Raw genomic sequence first — 21690 nt, 5'->3', positions numbered from 1 at the left:
GAGCCCGACACGGGGCTTGAACTCACAGACCGCAAGATCATGACCTGAGCCGAAGTCGGACGCTTAACCGACTGAGCCACCCAGGTGCCCCTCATTTTATTTCGTTTTTAAAAAAACTTTATTTGTTTCTTTTGAGAGAGAGAGTGAGCAGGGGAGAGGCAAAGAGAGAGAGGAAGAGAGAGAATCCCAAGCAGGCTCCAAACTGTCAGTGCAGAACCCGACGCAGGGCTCGATCTCACAAACCATGGGATCATAACCTCAGCTGGAATCCAGGGTCGGACACTTAACGACTAAGCCACCCAGGTGTCCCTGATTTTGTTTCCTTCGGATTCTCCCTTTGTATTCTATTTCCGTGTGACTGGGTACAGGGGGACGACGTTCCAAGTCACAAGGCGGCCCCCGCCCCGTCCTCACCCCCTACTCCTGCCCCAAATAACCAGCCCCTCATAGAGTGTCTGCGGCCCAATATCTAGTCTGTGCCTCTGCTGCTATCAGCTGGGTTTTTCTGTTTTGTTTGTATTTATTTTTTTTTTTTTTTCATTTTTTTAATGCTTCTTTATTTCTGAGAGAGAGACAGAGAGAGAGCAGGGGAGGGGCAGAGAGAGGGAGGCACGGATTCGGGAGCAGGCTCCAGGCTCCCGGCTGTCAGCACAGAGGCCACCGCGGGGCTCGAACCCACGGACTGTGAGATCATGATCTGAGCCGAAGTCAGATGCTTATCTGAGCCGCTCAGGCGCCCCACCCGGTTTTTAAGTCGCTCGGCCTGCTGACCAGGGAGGAAAGGAGGGACCCCGCGCGCTGCCCCACCCTCCCAGTGCCTCTGCGGTGGCTTGTCTGCAGTTCAGTAGGGGGTCCGTCACCGGCTGCAGGTGTCCGGTCCTTCTTCCGAGGCCGTTTTCTCCGTCGGGCAGCCGCTCTACTTGTTGGCCTCGTCTTCTGCGTCCTCGCACACGCGGTGGCCAGGCAGCGGGCGGCTCCAGGCTGGGCTCCGGTCCTCCCCGGGGCCCCTCTTGCTGTCGCTTGCCCGACCCCCTCGTCTCGCTGCGGAGTCCCTCCTAGTCGCTCCCCGAGCCACAGCGGGAGGGGCCGGGGGCCACGCTCACAGACCGCGCGCTCCCGGTGACGCCTGATGAGGGCTGGTGGAGCTCCTGGTTCAAAGTCACTTTCTGTGGCTGTCTGGCCCCCGTTCTCGAACCCGTCCTATGCATGTGCTGCGTCTTTGCTGACGTTTTGGGGTCGCGTCTCCATCCCTGGGATATCTGGCTGCACTGAGGGCCTTGGGGGCCGGAAACTCAGTTCCCTCTCTCAGAGTGACTTTGTCTTGCTCTTTTGTGACTTTCTGCTCCCTGCCCGTTTCCCTCCGTTGTGCCTGTTGGTCAGCTGTCCGTCGTCCCAGCCTGACTGCCTGGGACGTTCCCCCCATTTTGTCTCCCAGCCTTTCCATCTCATGCCTGCGTTTCTGCTGTCGTGCCTGGACATCTCTGCACCCCATCCTCTCAGGACGACAGGCCTGTCTCCTGCCTCTGGCGACGGCCTTGTTTTCCCCGAGCGCCTTTTCTCTGTGTGTCTGCTTCGGTCTCTTCCTTCTGGGTAAAGCTTCTCTCCAGTGTCTGGTGATCCTTGCCCCGCTGCTCATGTTCAAGGCGAGGCTGCGAGCTCTGTGCGTGGTGCTGACGGGGGGCCTGCGGTCAGGCAGCTGCGGCTGTGAGTGGCCACTCTGGCCCGAGAGCGCAGGCCTCGCCTCTGTGGGGCTGCAGGTTAGGTTTGCCGGTGCCCATGGCAGGGGCCGCCCCCTGGGCGGGGTTCTGGGAGCTGGCAGAGACAGCTGGGCGGGAAGTGCCCGCCTGCAGGACAGACTTCCCCCACCTCCGCCCCGGGCCTGGCTCCCTGGGCTCTTTGCTCCCCACACAACTAACCCCCCTTCGGAGGGACTCCGCATCCCCTGCACCTTGAGCTTGGCCCCTGGGCTCTCGGGTCCTCAGTGGCTGGCTTCCCCTCCGGGCTCTGTGACCACTCGCCCGCTCTCCCCACCTCTGACGTTCTGGGTGCATCTCTGCCCTGCCACCCCCGCTGCTCCAGACCTGGAGCAAAAGACTCTGTCTTTGTCACTCCGGTGCACGTTGTCATGGGCCGCGTCATATGCCCATTCCACTGCCCGCCACGTCTCCGGAACGCATTCACCCCCCATGGCTTCGGCAGCCACGACAGACTCCCCAATGTGTCTCCAGCTCCACTGTGGTCCCCGCGTGCCCAGAGGAAGTTCTCAGGGTGGAAGGCACAGCCACCCTCGGTCCTCACCCTCAACACTTCAAGACGGTGCCTCTGAATACGTGGCCTCAGTCAGCTAGTCCTTGCTTCCTCCCACTGCCCCCAGGTCACATCCTTGCCCAGCTCGGGGAGTTGCTGCTGCTTCGGCCCCCGAGCCTCCCCGCTGCACACAGATTCACCCCGACTGCCATTTCACTCCCGAGCCACTTGTCCCCACAGGGCCCGTGCCTGTTCCTCCCACTCCGCGAGGACCGCACTGCCGTGCACCCCACCCCCCCTCGCCTGCCCACAGGAACCGAGGATAAGTAGTGGTTGCAGAGAGTGGCCTCCTTCCTGCAGCCCCCCCCCCCCCGAGGTGGGGAGATAGTTTCTGCCTTCAGGGCCTTTGCCTCACCCATCTCCTGCCTCCCTTCACACCCCCCCGCCCCCAGACCGGGACTAGGCTGGGTCTGGGGGAGGGGGCTGGCTCCTTTCCCTGGGGGAGGTGGGTGCTGAGCGGAGGGGTGCTGGCGGGTCTCACTCCAGGAGCCCTGCTGCTCCGGCTTTGAGCACAGGGGCCCCGTCACCTCGCCGCTGGACCCCAGGACCTGGCTCCAGGCTCTCCCTCCCCCCACCACCTCTCTGGTCTCTCCCCAGGAGGCCCCGAGTTCCTGAGGACCCCTCTGGGGGGCAGCTTCCTGGTGTACGAGTCCTTCCTGTACAGGCGGGAGAAGGCGGCCGGGGAGAAGGTGTACTGGACGTGCCGGGACCAGGCCCGCATGGGCTGCCGCAGCCGCGCCATCACCCAGGGCCAGCGGGTGATGGTGATGCGCAGACACTGTCACCCGCCCGACCTGGGGGGCCTGGAGGCCCTGAGGCAGCGGGAGCAGATCCCCAGCCCGGCCCAGAGGGAAGGCTCAGGTGCGGGTGCGAAGGTGGGGGCGGTGAACGGGCTCTGCGCCCCGGTCTCCCTGCTGCCTGCGCCCCCCGCCCGCCCCCCTCCCCCCGCCGCAGCGCCAGTGCCAGTCTAGAGGTCGTCCGGGACGTTCTGTCCACCGCCCGTGCCTGGCGGGGCCTCGCTGCCCACGGTGCGGGCTCCCTCAGGGCCGGCGGGCTGCATCTGGGCTCCTCGCTCATGGCCGGGCTGGTCTGGGGTCGGCTGCTGGCGAGAGAACCCACTCAGGCTGCCGAGGGAGGGGTGAGGCCGGCGCTACCAGCTCCCCGAAGCGCTTAGCTCCATTTGGGGGGCGGTGCGCCCGGACGTGGGACCCTCCGACTCCCCTCCCTGGGTCTCCCGTGTCTGTTTCCTACCTCCTCTTTCACTCCTCACCCTGCCCGCCCACCCCCCAGTTCTCTCTGGCTACCCAAACCCTAACATTGCGTGACTTTTCGATCAGGGCCTCAAAAGCCTCTAGAGAGAGTCGATTGCTTGCCAGCTGGCCGAGGGAGGGTGCACAGGGAGCCAGGAGGCTCCTGGTGAGTGGCCCAAACCGGCCGTGGGCCCGCTCCGTGTTCCAGCCTAGCCTCCGCCCTGGGGTGTGCGCCAGCAGGTGTGGGGTCCGGGCCGGGTCAGGAGAGGCCTCGGGAAAGCTCTGGGTTTGGGCGGCTGCAGGGCCGGCACCAACACCCCCCCTCCCCACCCCCGGGAAGCAGCAAGGCCCTGGGAAGGAGACCGCCAGTCCGAGCTCGAGGGTGTCAAGCCGGGGCCCTGGGCTAGCAGCCCGAACTTCGGTCCTTGGGCCCCATGGCACAGGCAGGTGTGGAGGCGGAGAGCAGAGTGGGTCGCGCGGCAGGATTGCGGTGGGGCGGGCCGGTGGGACACAGGAAAGAGCCTCTGTCCCTGGCACGCAGGCTCTCTGCCCTGCTTCCGAAGTGCCCCGCTCACGCTGTCCCCTTCCTTCCAGGAACGCTGCAGCCTCTGGAGTTCCTGCGGACTTCGCTCGGGGGCCGGTTCCTGGTGTACGAGTCCTTCCTCTACCGGAAGGAGAAGGCGGCCGGGGACAAGGTGTACTGGATGTGCCGGGACCAGGCCCGGCTGGGCTGCCGCAGCCGCGCCATCACCCAGGGCCAGCTGGTGACGGTGATGCGTAGCCACTGCCACCTGCCTGACCTGGCGGGCCTGGAGGCCCTGAGGCAGCGGGAGCGGCGCCCCGGCGCGGCCCAGCAGGAGGACCCAGGTGGAGACAGGGCTGGGGGTCAGAGGTGGGAGTACCAACGAGCCGTGGGCATCTCGTGGCTGCCAGCCCAAGGGTCAGACACCTCAGGGCATTGGCGCCATCTGGACCTTCGCGCCCTGGCCTTTCTACCTTTCCAGAATCTTCTACCTCTCCTGTCCACTGGCTCCTTCTCCTGAACCTGAAAACACCCCCAGATCTGTCCCATCCTCAAGAACAACTCCCCTTCTCCTTCATTCTGTCTCCTTTCTTTTATTCTAAGAGGTCTTCACTTGTTACAGGGCAGTGTTTTGTGAAAATCTGATGAAAAAATAGAGAGCACTCCAGAAGAATGTACTAATGTCTGTGTGCGCGCGCACACACACGCACGTGTGCGCACACACACGTTCGTAAGGCTTGCCGATAATTAATTTTATTGAACTGAAAATGGGTCCCCTTCACATAAACAGAATATAAAACCAGTCTTTAAGAGGCACTTTTGTGTTTTATGTTAATTCACGTAACTAATAAGGGCCACAGGAAGCCTCGGGGGCCCAGTCAGTTAAGCGTCCGGCTCTTGATTTTGGCTCAGGTCATGATCTCAAGTTGGTGGGATTGGGCCCCAAGTCGGGTTTGGGCTCTGCGATGACTGCACGGAGCCTGCTTGGGACCCTCTGTCTGTCTGTCTCTCTCTCTCTCTGCGCCCCTCCCCCACTCGCACTCGCTTGCTCTCTCCCTCTCGAAATAAATAAACTTAAAAAAATGATAAGGGCCACATTTTATCAAATACAAAAATGATTCCAGGTCGTATAAAACAGCCCAAAGAAATTTGATTTCTGTTCAAAGACAAAACAAAAACAGAAGGAGACTTCTGAGAGAAAGCCGCCAGTTGGCGGCAACGGGAAGTGGAATTCGTGGCGCACCTGTGGTGCCGCAGAGGGCACCTCACTTTGTTTTGCACGTTTTTATTTGTTGCTTTATTTTGAGAGAGAGCGCGAGCCCGCGTGGGCAGGGGAGGGGCAGAGAGAGAGAGAGGGACGGAGGGGAGCCCACGCAGGCTCCACGCGGTTGGCGCAGGGCCCGATGCAGGGCTCAGAGGCACGAACCCTGAGATCCTGACCGGGGCCGAAACCAAGAGTCGGCCGCTCCACCGACTGAGCCCCCCCCCCCCGGGCGGAGGGCCCCTCGCTTTTGACCCCTGGTTCAGTCCCGATCTGCTCGATGGAGGGGCTGACCCCTGACCCTCAGGATCCCGACCAGCTCCGTTCACCAGGCGCGGGAGTTTGGGGCGTCGGGAAACCAGAATTCCCCGCGACGGCCCACATCAGGGTCTCTCCTCCCGGATTCCTTTATCCTCGAGGCCTCGAGGTCATCATGGCAAAGTGCGCGCCTCGGGCTCTCGCCGCCTCAAGGAGAGAAGAGTTACTAACCCGTGGTTTCCATTCTCTTCCCTCAGAAAACACGAAACTTCCGCCAGAAGCGCAGCTGCGTGTCCAGAGCGTCCCTCCGGAAGCCCAGCAGGTGTGCGGGTAGCGGTGTCCGTTGTCTGACGTCGCACCACAGATCGCCCGAAACGTGGTGGCTTCTGGCGACGGAGAGTCACCGTCTCCCACAGCTTCTGTGGGCAGGATTTCCGGAGTGGTTGGGCCGGTGGTTCTGGCCCGGGGTCTCTTGTGAGGTTGGAGAAGGTGTCCGCCAGGGCCGCGGTGACGCGAAGGCCGGCGGGGGCTGGAGAGCCGCTTCCAAAGCGACTCATTCGCTGCTGGCCTCAGCTCCTCCCCGCAAGGACCGCTCCTCAGAGCTGTTCTGGTGTCCTCACACCCGACGGCTGTATCCCCACGAGCACCCCAAGGGAGGGAGCCGAGCGAGAAGGCCCGCAGCCCTCCCACGCGCACGCGGGGCCCGGCCGGGCGGACCGCGTCTCGCCCCTGACCCGAGGCCCCAGAATTCTACGAGGACTGGGTTCACACCAGCTGTGTTATCGGTCACAGTGCGACAAAGCCAGAGGTCGGGACACGGAGAAAGTTGGGGACCTCATAAATGTGACAGACAACACGCTCCTGAACAACTGATGACTCGGGGGGAGAAATCCTGAGGACAGTGGAAAATAGCCCGAAATGAACGAAATGGGGCACCGCCAGACGCGCGGCCGCCGCAGAGCCCTGCTGACGGGGAGCCTGGGGCTGTGAGTTCCTGGATTAAGAAACGAGAGGTCAACTCGTTAACTTAAACTTCCACGCGAAGACCCTGGCGAAACACGAACGAGGCAGTCCTGCAGCGAGAGGGGGAGACGATAGGGAATGGAAATTCACGACCTAGAGAAAAGTCGGTTCTTTGGAAGGATCGTCAAAATTGATAAGCCTGTAGCTCCATCACCCCCAAAATTGGTTTTTAAGGATAGGGAAGACTCGGGGGCACCCGGCTGGCTCAGAGGAGTGTGGGACTCCTGTTCTCAGGGTCATGAGTTCGAGCCCCACATTGTACGTAGATCTTACTTTAAAAAAAAGAAACAACTTTAGGGGCGCCTGGGTGGCTCAGTTAAATGTCTGGCCTCGGCTCAGGTCATAATCTCGAGGTTCATGGGTTCGAGCCCTCCGTCGTGCTCGACAGCTGTCCTGCTGACAGCTCGGAGCCTGGAGCCTGCCTCGGATTCTGTGTCTCCGTCTCTCTCTGCCCCTCCCCCTCCTCATGCTTTGTCTCTCTGTCTCTCTCAAAACTAAACATTAAAAAATAAAATCTTTAAAAATCAAATAAGGATAGGGAAGATTCCAATTAGTAAAATCAAGAATGAGAGGAGAGACACTACTACGTACATCACAGGGAAACACACACACGCACACACACACACACACACACACACACACAGAAGGATCGTAAGGGAAGCTATGAGGCCAGCCAATCCAGTAACTCAGATGAAGTGAATGCATTTCTAGAGAGGCAAGTACCAAGTCTGGCTCGTGAAGAACTACGAAAATCCAAACAGGCCCGTAACAGGTAAAGAGGCTGAATTCGAAGTTCTAAAACTTCCCGTCAAGGAAAGCGCAGGCCCGGAGGTCACTGGTGGCCTCTTGCAAACACGACGCGAAGAATTAGCACCCGTCCTTCACAGACTCTTCCTCAAGGTAGAAAAGGAGGGACAGGACTTTTAGGGAGAGTGGGGGTGCCCTCGAAGTGGCCGTGGTCCTGGGCGCACGGCTGCGGGGACACCGCGCCTGTCGAGCTCCACGCTCAGGGCGGACACGGTGGAGTGAGAACAGCAGCTCAAAACTCGCTGAAAAAAAAAAAAAAACAGGAAGGAAGCCACGGTGACTTTCTGACCGACACCACACCCTGTCCCTCTTGCTTCACGCTCGAGGGGAGGGCGTCGGGCTCCCGCACCTGAAAGGAGGGATAGCAGAGAACTCGTGATTTCCAAACCCTTCACGGTGATACGAGAGAATTTCTTGTTTCTTGGCAAAGAATCTTGCAAAGGCCACGTGCAGAGCCCCGGGGACTCTGGAGGCGGGGGTGGGACTTCTCAGGAGAGTTGGTGGTAGAAAGCCGAGAATTCCCAAATTGTAGGCTAAAGGAAACGGTACAGGGCACCTGGGTGGCTCAGTCAGCTAAGTGTCTGGGTTTGGCCCAGGTCGTGATCTCACAGTCCGTGGGTTCGAGCCCCACGTCGGGCTCTGCGCTGACAGCTCAGCGCCTGGAGCTGCCTCGGCTTCTGCGTCTCCCTCTCTGCCCCTCCCCCACTCACGCGCTCACTGTGTCTCTCTCAAAAATAAACATGAAGAAATTAAAGGAAACGGCACAATGCGTGTATGTGTACGTATGTAACAAGGTCTAGTCCATGGCGATCTCTAGGGAAAAGGAAAGTAGGGTCCGCTTCTGCCGTGTTTGGATGTTTGTAACGAACGTGTGTTTCTTTGTAATCAGGAAGGTGAACCGTACGAAACCGCCCAGTGAGGAGCAGTGTGGCCCATCCCCCCCCAACGGGAGCACGGGGACCTCGTGCTGCCAGCGTCACGGATGCTCCGAGCCCACCCAGGGCCCTGGCGTTTCTCACCCGGTTAGATTTTGCTTCACGAAGACTCTCTTCCACTCCTCCACAGCACGGCGGCCTTCTCACTTCTTCACGGGGCCTCCCGAGAGGAAAACTCTGACGGTGTCTTCGAGTGGGAGCTGGCGGCCCGCACGCATGGGTGACTCGGGGAGAGCCCCCCCCCCCCCCACGGAAGACCTGAAGAAGCATCTTTTCACGGACCCTCCGCCGCCCCGAGCCGCGAACACCCGTCCGCTTTCAGAGCGTGTGACTTTGCCAAGGCCTTTCCAGTCCGGTGCGGCCCTGCTTGGCCAGGGCACGTTTGGAGAAGTTCCTGCTGCTTCGGGCTCAGCTGTCCCGCGTAGCTCCGGCCTCCCCGGGTGTTCTCTGGGCAGGGGCCACGTGGGCCTTTGCACCCCTCGGCCACCTGCCACTGGGCCGCAGCGCCCCCCCCCCCACGCCTGGTAACAGCAGCCCCCCCGCCCTCCCCCCGCACGCGCCATCGACTTTCTCTCCCTCGCTGTCTTCCCAGGGTCCGTGATCCCCGTGGCGGGCGTCCCTGCCGGCGGTGGGCGCCAGCCCGGTTGTCCACGGGAAGGCGGCCCCGCACAGCCACGACCGGGCCCGCGGTGTGTGGGTGGCCCACGTCCGTGTGATGCAGGAGACGCAGACTCGAATGGCAGCGGAGGCCCACCCCTTCTGTCCGCCGGTGCGGGAGAGCTGGCCTGGCAGGTCCGAGAAGCAGGCGGCGGCGGCCGGGAGTCCCGGGAACACCTGCCGGGCCGTCCGGACAGCGAGGTTCCTTGTCTCCACGCCGTGACTGCAGAGCGAGCACGGGGCCACAGACTCCCTCTCTCCCGCCGAGCTGGCCGTGCAGCCTGCTCTCCGGCTACAGGACAGCGACAGCCTGGGACCCCACTGTCCCTCTGCTTACAGATTTCCCGCCAATAAACCCTATTTGATATCTCACCTTGTGGAACTGGTATGTGCGTCCCCATCCCCTCGGCGACAACAGCTGGCCACCGGAAAGCCGCACGCTCTGTGTCTCAGCGCCACCTGGTCGGGCGTGATGGAGTCAGGTTGGCACCCCAGAAGAGACCCCCACGTAGGTCACCTGGCCCACGTGTCAGCTGGACCCAGAGCGGGGGGGTGGGGTCCTCTGGAGCAGCGGCTGAGGGGTCTGCTCCAAGCGTGCAGGGAAGAGGGGCCTTGACTCTCGGCCGCAGCCTCTCACCCCGGCCCTGCCTCGTTCCCGTAAACTGAGACAAGCTTAAAATGGAAACGGCTTCCCCAAGGACCGAGCGACTTAGACCCCCAATTTAGACCCTGGCTACCTTCCCAGGCGAGTAAGTGGCCTATCAACTGACCCAGCTACCCGCTCCGTGGGGCCCTGGCCTGCCAGCCTGCCAGCGGTCAAGCGGTCCAGGGACATAACAGTCCACCTCCCAGGCCGGGGGCAGGTGTCCTCCGCCCTTGACGGCCCTCAGCACTGCCCAGGGGCTGTGTTGTGGGCGGTGCTCTTGGCCATGAAACATGGGGCCCTGAGACAATGAACTGCCCACGGCCGAGGCCAAAGACAGCCCCGCGGGAACAGACACGACACCCCAAACCCAGATCCACCTTTGGGTCACAAATATGCACGCCCACGGGAGGCGGCCACACCTAGCGGGAGGCACCGGGTCGAGTTTGTGCCGCCGTCAGTCTCTGCCCAGCCCCGCCGTGGACGGGGAACCTCACACGGGCGCCAGGGGCTCCCCAAGAAGTGCTGAGTCGCGGCAGCCACTGCCACCCGCGAAGCCCGCAGGATCTCCTGGCTCCGCAGCCTCCACCACCGGCCGCGTCTCTGCAGGACGGTGGCTTCCTCAGTCCCCCATCCCATGGCCCTCAGCGTGGCTGGGCTCCAGGGTGCAGCGCGCGGAGGCGCCGGGAGGGACTTCGCTCCTCTCCGACACTCACGCCGACGGGGGCCCGTGAGCGCCTCCTCTCTGCACCTGCTTGGACTGCACGGGTCGGATGGAAGTTCCGTGTCGCTGGAACTGGGGTCTCCCAGATGGACAGGAATTCTGACACTGCCGTCTCTTGGGGCAGCCCCATAGCTGCTCAGAGCTCCAGAGGCCTCCCCGCCATGAGTCCACTCCCTCCGCAGTTCCAGAGCCACAGGGCGTCACCTGCCCTGTCCCGTCACATGGTCCCAGAGCAGAGGGCACAGGGCCAGGCCGGTCCGTGGATGGAGACGGGTCCACAGGGCGGGGCCCCCTCCTGCCCCGCTCCTGCTCGTCTCCCCCAGGAGACCCTATCTTATGACGTGCACACCACACGGAGCGGGCGACAGCGGGCCTCTGTGCCCCTTCGAGTGACAGAGAGCAGCAATTGTGAAATTATGTTTCAACGATGACCTTTTTTTTTAAGTTCACTAGGAAGAACAAAACTATCAACAAGGAACATAAATTTTTGAAAAGGGGAGCAGTGGCCGGCCATAGGTGCTCCGGCCCCCCGTTCCCGTCCCCCAGGGCTGTAAGGCGAGCGTCACCGAAATGCTTCTCGTGGGTCCACTCCCCTTGGCCCCAGCCGAGCCTCTGGTCCCCATGTCCTTCCTGCAGGATGGTGGCCCCAAGGACTTCCTCGTGCCTAAAAGGCAGGAGATGCTTCTCGGAGCTCACCCTCGGGCACTGACCGCCCCCTCCCGCCCCTCCCCGGGACACCTCCCCTCAGTCCCCTGCCTGCCTCCCTGCAGCCGGTCCCAGCCTCCCTGGAGGGTCCCTCTGCCCCCACCCGACCTATAAGCTGGGTGGTTGGTGTTTCTGGGGACCGGACCTCGGCCCTTTTCTGCCCAGCCGCTTTGAGGGTCCACAATTGGTCCCCCTGCAGTACCGGCTGGCCCTTTTTCTGGGACCTGTGTGCCCCGCTGCCTCCGTGGCCATGGCCCTGGGTAACCCGTGAGCGCCAGGCCCAGGCAGCAGAGGGGAGCTGTTGTCCCCCTCGTCGGATGGTTCCACCCCACAAGGAGAAACCCAGAGCTGTCCTCGATGTCCCCGTCCCTATGTCCTGCACACCAGTGGCACCCTGCCCACGCGCCCTGCAATTCACCCCCTCAACGTGTATGACTCAGTGGCTCCTAGTATATTCACCAGTCTAATTCCAGAGTATTCGTCCCCCTGAACGGAAACCCCAGATCCCTTAGCATCATTCACTCTCCTTGTGTCTGTCGCTACGCGCTAAGCCCCATGCGGTTCCTCTCTCTGGCGCTGGGAGGTTCTGAGGCATCCAGGCGACCGGGCCACGCAGGCCGCCATAACAAATACCGAGCAATCAACATTTATTCCTCGAGGTCCTGGAGGCGACAGGCCGGAGATCAGAGTGTGACCTTGCTGTGTCCTCACACGGGCTGGGCTGGGGGCTGACTAGCTAACCCGCCGGCCTCAGAGGGCGCCGGTCCGTCGTGAGGCTACGCTCCCCCTCCTCGTACCATGGCCTGTCATCGGGTTTCGGCATGTGACTGCTGGAGGGACGCGTTCACCCCTCAGCCCCAGGTAAGGCACTCGTAGAGTCCAGACGGCTCTCTAGCTGGTCCTCGCGTTGACGGACAGCCTCGTTCCAAGCCCGCTGAGTCACCGAGAGCCCCGGCCACTTGCCTGCAGGACCACGGCAGCCTCCAGCGTCGCCTGTTTGCAACCCATCCCCGTGACAGCCAGGGGCTTTTCTAGAATGCAATCCCACCGTGCAACCCCTGCCTCAGGTGTTTGCTCCCTGGTGTCCACATCGAGTATGACTGCCTGGTTCAAGGACCAAAAGCCAGAGGTACCAGTGGTGGCGATGGGGGGGTGGGGGGCGGGGGGTCCTCTGGAGGCCAACCAACGACAGGGCAGCCTGTGGCCTTAGGCTGCACCCTCAGCACAGCTCTGCAGAGCCCAGAGCCTCCTGGCTGCCGACCCCACTGTCCCCCCGAGGGCTCTGAGGGCACTAGAAGGGCCCCTCCGCTATGGAAATAAGGCCCTTGGGGCGCCTGGGTGGCGCAGTCAGTTAAGCGTCCGACTTCAGCCAGGTCACGATCTCACGGTCCTTGAGTTCGAGCCCCGCGTCAGGCTCTGGGCTGATGGCTCAGAGCCTGGAGCCTGTTTCCGATTCTGTGTCTCCCTCTCTCTCTGCCCCTCCCCTGCTCACGCTCGGAGTCAAAAATAAATAAAAACATTTTTAAAAATTGAAAAAAAAAAAGATAAAGAGGTGACTGAGTAAGAGAGGAGGGGTGGGCCCGTGGGGACCCCGTCAGGGTCCTGCTCAGGTCCATCCACACCGTGGAATATTACGCGGCCTTTAAAAGGAGGGAAATCATGTGCCGTGACACGGATGAACCCAGGGGACGTTATGTGAAGTGGAACAAGCCAGTCACAAAAGGTCAAGTACTGTGTGATCCCACTTACATGGAATATTTACAGTCAGAAATCATAGAAACCGAAACTAGAAAGGTAGCTTCCAGGAGGGTGGGGGCTGGGAAGGGGGAGCTTCAGGGCTACAAGACGAAGAGGTCCCAGGGCCATCGCACAGTGATGTGAATATACTTAACACTATTGAACTGTTCGCTTTTTAAAACTCTTTTGTAACATTTATTCATTTTTGAGAGACAGAGAGAGACAGAGTGTGACTGGGGGAGGGGCGGGGAGAGAGGGAGACACAGAACCGGAAGCAGCTCCAGTCTCCGAGCCGTCAGCCCAGAGCCCGACGCGGGGCTCGAACCCACGCACCGCGAGATCATGACCTGAGCTGAAGTTGACACTCAACCGAGCGAGCCACCCAGGCGCCCTGAACTGTTCACTTGGAAAGAGCGAAGAATGTCAACTCAATGTTAGGTGTTATTTCCCACTGAAAAAAGGAGGATGAGGGGCACCTGGGTGGGTCAGTCGGTTGAGCGTCCGACTTCGGCTCAGGTGACGATCTCACGGCTCGGTTTGCGAGTTTGAGCCCCGCGTCGGGCTCTCTGCTGTCAGCGTGGAGCCATCTTCAGATCCTATGTCCCCCCCCCCCCGTCCCTCCCCCGCTTGCGCTCTCTCTCCCAAAAATAAAAATAAACATTAACAAAAGAAGAAGAAGAACGAGCACATGCCAACAGCCAGAGGTGCTCGCCGTAAATGCTCCCCACCAAAGACTCCGGCTGCCAGAGGGGTGTGGCGGGTAAGCGCGGGGGGCCGGACGTCAGGCTGGAGTGTGATTTGACGGCAGTGGCCCAGACTCTGGCGGAGGCCGCACGGATGCGAAGGGGACGAGAGATAATCAAGAGACGCCACGAGGGCACTTGTGCTCTCCCCGCCCCCCGGTTCACGGCTCGGATCCAACCCCCAGCACCACAGAACGTGATCCCATGAGCAAACAGGTCACTGCGGAGGTGATCAGTCAAGGTGCGGTCACACTGGCCTGGGCCGGGCACAGACATCTGGACCCAGACCCCCACACGCGGGGAGAGCGCCGGGCAAAGATGGAGGCCGAGGTGGACGTGATGATTCTAGAAGCCGAGGAACACCGAGGATGACAACTGACATCCAGCATCCAGTCGAGAGGCATCGGACAAACGCCCACTCACGGCTCCCAGAAGGAACGGGCTCTGCTGATGGCTGAGTCCCAGGGTCCCAGCCTGCAGACCTCGAGGCAACACATCTCTGCTGTTAAAGCCCCCAGTCTGTGGGCCTTTGTCCGGACGCCCCAGGAACCGGCTGGGGGCAGGAGGGTGTATCGGTGGAGGGGAGGTTGTGCGGGTCCGTATAACCAGCAAACCTCCAATCTCAGCGGCTGCACGGCTGATGTTTGTTTACCTCTCCCGCCTCCTGACGCTGCCGGTTAGTGGGCGCCTTCCACAGGGTCGCTCAGGAATCCAGCTCCTTCCACCCTGCCCCAGGCCCCTGGCATCTCCCGCGTCTGGTTGCTGAAGGGAGGAGAGACAGCCCCGGCAGGGGCCTGCGCGTGCGCTTTCCAAACCTGGAGATCTTGTTAAATACAGGTTCTGATGAAGGAGGCTGGGGGTGGAGCCTGGGAATCTGCATTTCTAACGAGCTGCTCCGTGGTGCTAATGCTGCTGGCCCCGGGCCCCCTGCTTTGCCTTATGAGAGGCACCACTCCTGCCCACGCCCCATCGGCCTGAACTCCCCCCCCCCCATAGTCGAATGCAGGGGACACGGGGAAATGAAGTTCAGCTGTTTGCACAGGAGCTGGAGGAACCAGGATCAGTAAACACAGGCGGAGGGCCTGAGTAGGCAGGAGGTGGCCCAGCCCTCTCACAGCAGAAGCGCTGTTGGTTTTGGACGGACTAAGTCCTGACCGAGACTCTGGGGGCCTTCAGCCTCTCTGAGCTCCTTGCAAGTGACAGGGTGAAGGTCAAGGTCTTCTTCAGTCTGGGGTTCTGTGAGCCACCCGGGACTGGAGCTGGCAATGAGGACACTGCCCCTCATCTCAGGGCCGGGGGGCCTGGAACCGAGCCCCCCTCCTCGTCATCCAGGATCCCCTGTGCGGGAGACAGGGGCCCCCTCGGGAGGCGAGAGTCCCTAGGACAGTAGACTGGACGGACAGCTTGGCCGGCCCTGCCAGGGAAGGGCCCACCTCCTACTCTACTCCCCCTACTGTCCCCTCCCTGACCCCACCTAGGCCTTTCCTGGGCGGCCTGTGGCCCTGAAGGTGAGGCTCCCCACGCACCTCCATGGCCCAGGCCGTGGCCCAGGCCTGCAGAGTTGGGAGGACCCCAACAGGCCCCAGCAGCACTGCCCCTCTCCCTACCCCGCTTGGAGGAGAAGGGGGCCAGGCCAAAGGGTGGCGACCCGCCGCTCCCTGGTTGGGGGGTGGGGGGTGCTTAGATTCTCTGTGCGCAGCTAGCACACGCGGGTGAGACTCCCATTCCGGTGCTCCACGGGGCCTGGAAAGTGGCAGGCGAGCCTTGGCCAGCCTGGCCGCCGAGAGGGCTTCCCTCAGGAGGCGAACCCCGCGACGGCTTCGAGTCTCAGCAAGCCCACCTCCTTCCAACGTTCACTCCGTGGGCTGCCCGCCCTAGGATCCCAGAGCCTCATCGTGGGGCGCTAACCGCTAGGTCTCCGCCGGTCGCGTCACCGCCTCCCGCACCTTGGCCTTGCTAGAATCCGCCCTGAGCCACCCTGTCTGCGGGGCGGGGACTGGTCCGTGCCCGCTGAACGGCCTGGTGAGGGCCCGGGGAGAGGTGGGGAGGCTGGATCGAGGGGCGAGGGAGGTGGGCGGGGCGGGGCCGCTCGGGCCCGGCCACCACCCCCCTCCGCCCCGGCCCCCGCCCCCGCCCTCCCACGCACCTGCGCTGGCCTCCCCCCAAGCCCTGGGGGCAGCCGGCGGGCGGCGCTGGGAGATCAGAGGATTCGCAGGAGTTGGGCCCGGGGAGGGGGCGGGGAATTTCCCCCCACGCCTGCCCGGGCCTGCTCCCCTCCCCCTCCCCCGCCAGGTTGGGGTTGCGGGGGGGCTCCGCTGGGGGAATTCCGCCGCGCTGCGAGGGCTCCGGCGAGCCTGGGCTGGGGGTCCTACGGAAAGAAGGGGGAAGAGAGGAGGGGACAGGCTGGGACCCGGGGCGCAGCTGCCTTCCTCCCCAGACACCAGCTGCCCCTGCCTGTCCGGGATTGAGCGTCCACCATCCCCGCGGGTGCGGGCGCCGGGAGTGGCACTTCCTCCGTCCGGCCGGAGCCATTCGGTACTTGGGAGAGGGGCGTGTTTCACCGCCACCGGGGTCCCTCTGTCCACCAGCCTGGCCCTTCCTCCTCCACACACCCCTAGAACCTGCACGGACTTTGAGAGGGGGAGGGGAGAGGAGAAGCGTGCTGGGACACCGAGGGTCCCGGGGCAGTGTGTGTGTGTGGGGGGGGGGGGGGTTGGCGTGGGAGGCGTCTGGACCTGCTGCCTCCGCTCCAGTCTCGGGCGGGGCTTCCCGGCCTCCGGGGGATGGGATGGGGAGGGAGGGACCCAAGGGGGAGGGACCCACAGAGGGACGCGAGGGGGCAGGAGCCAGTGCGTTAGAGACCTGAGCGAGGGAGAGCAGGGCGCCGCGGGAGAGGGCGGGTGTGGACGCGAGGGCAAGCCCCCCCCCCCCACACCCGCCGCCCCAGCACTAAGAGGCAGTGACGGAGACCGCCCCTGGCCAGAGAACCCCGGGGACAGCCAGAGGGGACACGGGGGCAAAGAGACGCCTCCTGGGGCAGAAACCCTGGAGGCAAATACTCGCGGGAGAGAGTTCACCGCTCCAGACGGAGAGCGCCGCCCAGAGCGGGGCGCGAACAGGCTGTCAGAGGACAACGCCCCCCAGGTCGCCTGGAAGGCCCCGGAGCGACCCCGGGGGTGGCGTGGGCCGTGTGCGGGCCAGGGCAACCTCTCTTGGGCTGGGGGCGATGGAGACACGGGCCCCGCAGGGCCTCCTGCTTCTCCTGCTCTTCCTCCCGCCGCTGCCGCCCCGTGGGGCCTCCGCGGGGAGCCTGCACAGCCCAGGTGAGTCCCGCCCCCGCGACTGGACCGTGGTCACCGCTCTCTCCTCTGCCTCCGTGCCTAGGAGCCGGTCCCGAAGCGGAGGAGGGGGCAGAGCAGGTGGCGGGAGGAGCTGAGCCCCGGGGCCCCGCAGGCGCAGGGGGCGCGGACGGGGGAGCCGGGCGGGAGTTAGAGTTGGGTGGGTGGGGGGGCGGGCGGTGAAAATGCGGGAGAAGGTCGGGACCTCCCCAGCCCCCGCGGTCGCCGCGCAGGCCTGTCCGAGTGCTTCCAGGTGAATGGCGCCGACTACCGCGGCCACCAGAACCGCACGGGTCCGCGCGGGGCCGGCCGCCCGTGCCTCTTCTGGGACCAGACGCAGCAGCACAGCTACAGCAGCGCCAGCGACCCCCAGGGCCGGTGGGGGCTGGGCCCGCACAACTTCTGCCGGTGAGGGGCGGGGCCTGCGCTGGGCCCGGGACTGGGCGCACTATTGCAGGCGTCCGCCTCGGGCAGGGCCTCGGTGCGGGTGGGAGGGAGGTCTTGGCTGGGTGGATGCGAGGGCCACCCCGAGGGTCTGGGAGCAGAGCCTAGGCGAGGGACCAGGCCTAGCCCGTTCTGGGGGCGGGGCTGGCCGCTCAAGACATTTTCGGGACATTTAGGTGCCCAAACGCTGCAGAGCCTAGGGTCAGGCCTGGGCATTCAAGGAGCCTGTGTAGGCGGGACCCAGTCAGAGGGCGAGCCCTGGGGTGGAGGGTCCAGCCCCCGCGGTACAACTTCTACTCTTGGTGACAGAGGGATTGGGGGGGGGGGGGCGTTCAGAGCCACAACTGCTGTCTGGAGCCGCAGGGACCCAGCGGAGCGAGAGGACACCACAAAGCTCAGGGCTCACCACTTTTGCTTTAAAGCAGGGTTGCAAGCCAAGGGAGGTGGCTGAGGCCCAAGGCAGGGTTGGGGACGAACACTGCAGGTGGCTTCAAAGTCCTCATGTATAAGATCACGTCCTAGCAACATCTGAAGCCCAAAATATGCCCTCAGAGCCCCTCCTTTAAAAAAAATAGTTTATTAGTTAATTTGTTTGTTTGAGAGAGAGAGAGAGAGCGAGCAGGGGAAGGGAAGAGCGAGAGGGAGCCAGAATCCTAAGCAGGCTGCACGCTATCAGCACAGAGCCCCACTTGGGGTTCGGACTCAAAAACTGTAAGATCATGACCTGAGCTGAAACCAAAGATCGGTCCCTTAACCGACTGAGCCACCCCACCCAGGTGCCCCTTAAGGACTTCCCACCATCCCCTCTGGAGTCGACAGCCACAAACAGGTGGGACAAACCAGAATCTGTGTGACAGTGACAACGGAGAGGAACACACAAACCAGATCTAACACACACGGTGGCCATTCTGCGGAAAGGCTGTGGGGTGGGGCCTGGGGCTTGCAGCCCTTGGGGTGGATCCAGATGACTTCTCCCCCACCGGCAGGAACCCCGATGGTGACGTGCAGCCGTGGTGCTACGTAGCCGAGACAGAGGAGGGCATCTATTGGCGCTACTGCGACATCCCCACGTGTCACAGTGAGTGGGCCGGGCTGGACAAGGGTAGGAAGGCTGGGCTGCCTGGGTAGAGTTCTCTTTTGGAGGCACCGGACAAAGCCGGACTCTGCTGCCCCCTCAGTGCCCGGGTACCTGGGCTGCTTCGTGGATTCGGGGGCACCCCCGGCCCTCAGCGGCCCCAGCGGGACCTCAACGAAGCTCACGGTCCAGGTGTGCCTTCGCTTCTGCCGCATGAAGGGCTACCAGGTACTGCCCCCTCCCCCCTCCGGCTCCGAACAGTGATCCCTGACCTAGACCTCAGGACCCAAATCAACTCCCACTCTGACGTCAAACCCTGACGCTGATTTTGGAGTCTCCTGCCCGATTCCCACTTATGACCCTGACCCTAGAACCCACCCCTACCCCAACCCCTGCCTCTTGGGTCACCCAGTCTGTGCCCCCAGCTGGCGGGCGTGGAGGCTGGCTACGCCTGCTTCTGTGGCTCTGAGAGCGACCTGGACCGGGGACGCCCGGCCCCAGCTACCGACTGCGACCAGATTTGCTTCGGCCACCCGGGCCAGCTGTGCGGCGGCGATGGGCGTCTGGGTATCTACGAAGGTGAGGAGTGGGCGGGGAAGGGGGGACCTGGGCGGTGAGGGAGAGGGTCTGGGTGGGTCCCGGGGTGCCACGCCCCGGTAGGGGGCGGAATCTGGGAGGGGGAGGCCGTACGCTGGGGGCGGGGCCCGAGAAGGGGAGTGGGGTGGAGGGCAGGCTCCGCACCTGGGGGGTCAGGGGCGGGGCGTGGAGTTGGGGGCGGGACGTGAGGAGGGGATTCGCGGTTCGCGGAAGGAGTAGGACCCGGCTCGAGGGGGCGGTGGGGCAGGTCTGGGGTCGCGGCCCAGCGGGGAGGGGCAGGCGGCCCACCCCGTGAAGGAAGAGCCCGCGGGCCTCGGGGTCCTGACCACCGGCCCCGCCCACAGTGTCCGTGGGCTCCTGCCAGGGGAACTGGACGGCTCCGCAGGGCGTCATCTACTCCCCGGACTTCCCGGACGAGTACGGGCCGGACCGGAACTGCAGCTGGGCGCTGAGCCCGCCGGGCGCCGCGCTGGAGCTCACCTTCCGCCTCTTCGAGCTGGCCGACCCGCGCGACCGGCTGGAGCTGCGGGACGCCGCCTCGGGCAGCCTGCTCCGCGCCTTCGACGGCGCCCGCCCGCCGCCGCCCGGGCCCCTGCGCCTGCGCGCCGCCGCGCTGCTGCTCTCCTTCCGCAGCGACGCGCGCGGCCACGCGCAGGGCTTCGCGCTCACCTACCGCGGTGAGAGCCCGCCTCGTCGCCCTGCGCCCGCTGCCCCGCCACCCTGCCTCACACTTCTCTCCGCAGGGCTGCAGGACGCTGCCGACGACCGCGCGCCCCAGGGCTCGGCCCAGACCCCCGCAGCGTCCCCTGACTGGGCCAACGTGAGCTGCAGCCCCCGGCCTGGGGCTCCGGAGGCCGCGACGGGGGGTGAGGCGGGCACGCGTGGCGGGAGGCAGTTTGGGGAGCAGCTCCTCCCAAACCCTGCCTCACGGCACCGTGTGCCCGCAGCCCGGGTCTTCTCGACAGTGACGGCCGTCTCAGTGCTGCTGCTGCTGCTGCTGTCGCTGCTGCGCCTGCTGCGCCGACGGTGCGCCCGCTGGGGCAGGGCCTGAGGGCGGACGCAGCTGGGCGCCTGACGCCTCGGTGCCCAGGGGGCCCTGGTGGGAAGCTGGGGCTTTCAAGGGGAACGCGGCTGGGAGGCAATCCCGGGTTCTTGAGGGACAAGGGCTTGCGTCCACACAGGGAATCGCGCGCGGGATCGCAGGCGGAGCAGGACGCTGGAGGTAAGATTGGTTGGGGGTTCAGCTGACATCTGCTCCCTCTCTAGGAGCTGTCTGCTGGCTCCGGGAAAAGGGCCCCCGGCGTTGGGGCCTTCCCGGGGCCCCGGGAGAAGCTGGGCTGTGTGGTACCGCCGGCCTCGAGGGGTGGCCCTGCCCTGTCCCCCTGGGGACCCTCAGGCTGAGGTTCTAGCCGCGAGTTACCGGCCCCTGAGCGCCTCCAGCCAGAGTTCCCTGCGTTCGCTCATCTCTGCTCTCTGACTCGGGATCCCTAGGGTCCACTGGACCCTCTGCCAGTGGAATGGACATCTCAGACTCCATGCCGCACTCTACGTTGACCTTCCGCCCCTGTAAGGACAGCTCGGTCTCTGATCATCTCCTGGAGACCAGACATTGGACAAGAAGCCTCTGGTGCTATTACTGAGAACTTGGTCTGACCCTCGAAGGTCCAGATGGTTGAGGCCAAAGGGCAAGAGGAATCTGGCTCCCCTCCCTCATAAACCTTAATACCGGGGTCTCTGACTTCAGGTTGCTTTTAGAACTTCTTGGGGTGGTTCTGGACTGCTGCCCTAAGTGAAATGTGAGAGGTCAAGAAAAGTAGTCAAAAGGCCAGCCATAGATTCTGAATAAAGGACCTATTTTGGTACAGGGCTCTCTGCAAGTTCTTGCGTGACAAGAAGAGTTATGTTAATGAGCCAAAGTTGGGTGTATCCATACAAAGTAAGGTCGGTCCAAGCCTAGAGTGCTTTGGAGCTGCCGGGAAAGTTTAGGACCGAGGAACGGCGGAGGCGGAAGGATGGGTGGACGGGGTCATGGAAAAGGGGAGGAGGGGAGGAGGAGGAGGAGGAGGAGGAAGCGGTTGTGGGCGGGGTTAAGCCGGAAAAGGGATGCATTCCTGGACCCGCCTTAGAATGAACTCGGGCAGGGACGGACCTTTCTCCCGTGACCTCCTGCCCTATCTTCCCCTACGTTTCCTGTCTTTTCTGGGTGGAACCGAAGGTGCCTCGCAGTGGGCGACAACAGGGAGAGTTTGACCGAGCTCAGGCTACAAGAAGCCCGGCCTGAAGGGCAGGGCATCGCCCGAGGGCGCTCGGCGCGTCAGACACACGTGTGAGGCCTGGCCACTCAGCGTGGCTTGCTGCGCTCTGGCCGAGTCGGGCCGGCGGAGATCACCCCCCTGGCTGGAGTGGGGACGCGCAGGCTCTAGACCTGACTGGTCCGAAGGTCCGGGACTGCCAGCACCTTGGACAGAGCCCGGGTGAGGGGTGGGGCTTGGTGGCGACGAGGGTGAGTGCCCAAGGGTACGTCGACCTAGGGGGTCGCGCGGAAAGCCCGGGCGCGTACGGCAGACTCTAGGCGCCGGGGTCACTCCAGCAGAGCCACTGGGACCCAGAACGTCGGATCCCAAGCCCACAGCTACCCCATGCAAATGAGGCTGGGAGCGCAT

The 21690-nt window shown here is 63.5% G+C and overlaps 2 protein-coding genes across 12 annotated transcripts in view; both read left to right on the top strand.

Moving 5' to 3' along the window:
* The window catches only part of FLYWCH1 (FLYWCH-type zinc finger 1), a 30623-nt gene extending 21230 nt beyond the window's left edge, over positions 1–9393 (top strand). For 4 of the 11 annotated variants that reach the window (XM_045462116.1, XM_045462114.1, XM_045462117.1 and 1 more), the window contains 2 exons: positions 2905–3168; positions 4152–4885. In XM_045462116.1, the coding sequence (XP_045318072.1) occupies positions 2905–3168; positions 4152–4600 (713 nt within the window). In that variant the 3' untranslated portion in view covers positions 4601–4885. Of the gene's footprint in view, positions 1–2904; positions 3169–4151; positions 4886–5856 lie in introns of those variants that run through there. The other 7 variants (XM_045462123.1, XM_045462122.1, XM_045462119.1 and 4 more) reach the window with 4 other exon arrangements.
* Positions 9394–16409: 7016 nt separating this feature from the next.
* KREMEN2 (kringle containing transmembrane protein 2) lies at positions 16410–20889 on the top strand. The gene is made up of 9 exons (XM_045459929.1): positions 16410–16896; positions 17145–17319; positions 18342–18433; positions 18534–18658; positions 18856–19009; positions 19372–19704; positions 19771–19893; positions 19975–20053; positions 20294–20889. Exons 1-9 carry the CDS (start codon positions 16800–16802, stop codon positions 20502–20504), a joined length of 1389 nt encoding a protein of 462 aa, XP_045315885.1. The 5' UTR covers positions 16410–16799; the 3' UTR covers positions 20505–20889.
* Positions 20890–21690: the final 801 nt, after the last annotated feature.

This window comes from Leopardus geoffroyi, chromosome E3 (assembly GCF_018350155.1).
Source record: "Leopardus geoffroyi isolate Oge1 chromosome E3, O.geoffroyi_Oge1_pat1.0, whole genome shotgun sequence".
In the NCBI taxonomy this organism is placed as follows: domain Eukaryota; kingdom Metazoa; phylum Chordata; class Mammalia; order Carnivora; family Felidae; genus Leopardus; species Leopardus geoffroyi.
Note: the sequence above shows the minus strand (reverse complement) of the source record. Positions and strands in the feature narration are given on the sequence as shown.

Excerpts from the sequence above, each read along its gene's own strand:
- KREMEN2 (XM_045459929.1), top strand. The coding sequence starts at position 16,800 with ATGGAGACACGGGCCCCGCAGGGCCTCCTGCTTCTCCTGCTCTTCCTC. Across the intron at positions 17,320-18,341 it reads GGCCCGCACAACTTCTGCCG|GAACCCCGATGGTGACGTGC; the intron begins GTGAGGGGCGGG and ends CCCCACCGGCAG. Across the intron at positions 18,434-18,533 it reads CGACATCCCCACGTGTCACA|TGCCCGGGTACCTGGGCTGC; the intron begins GTGAGTGGGCCG and ends CTGCCCCCTCAG.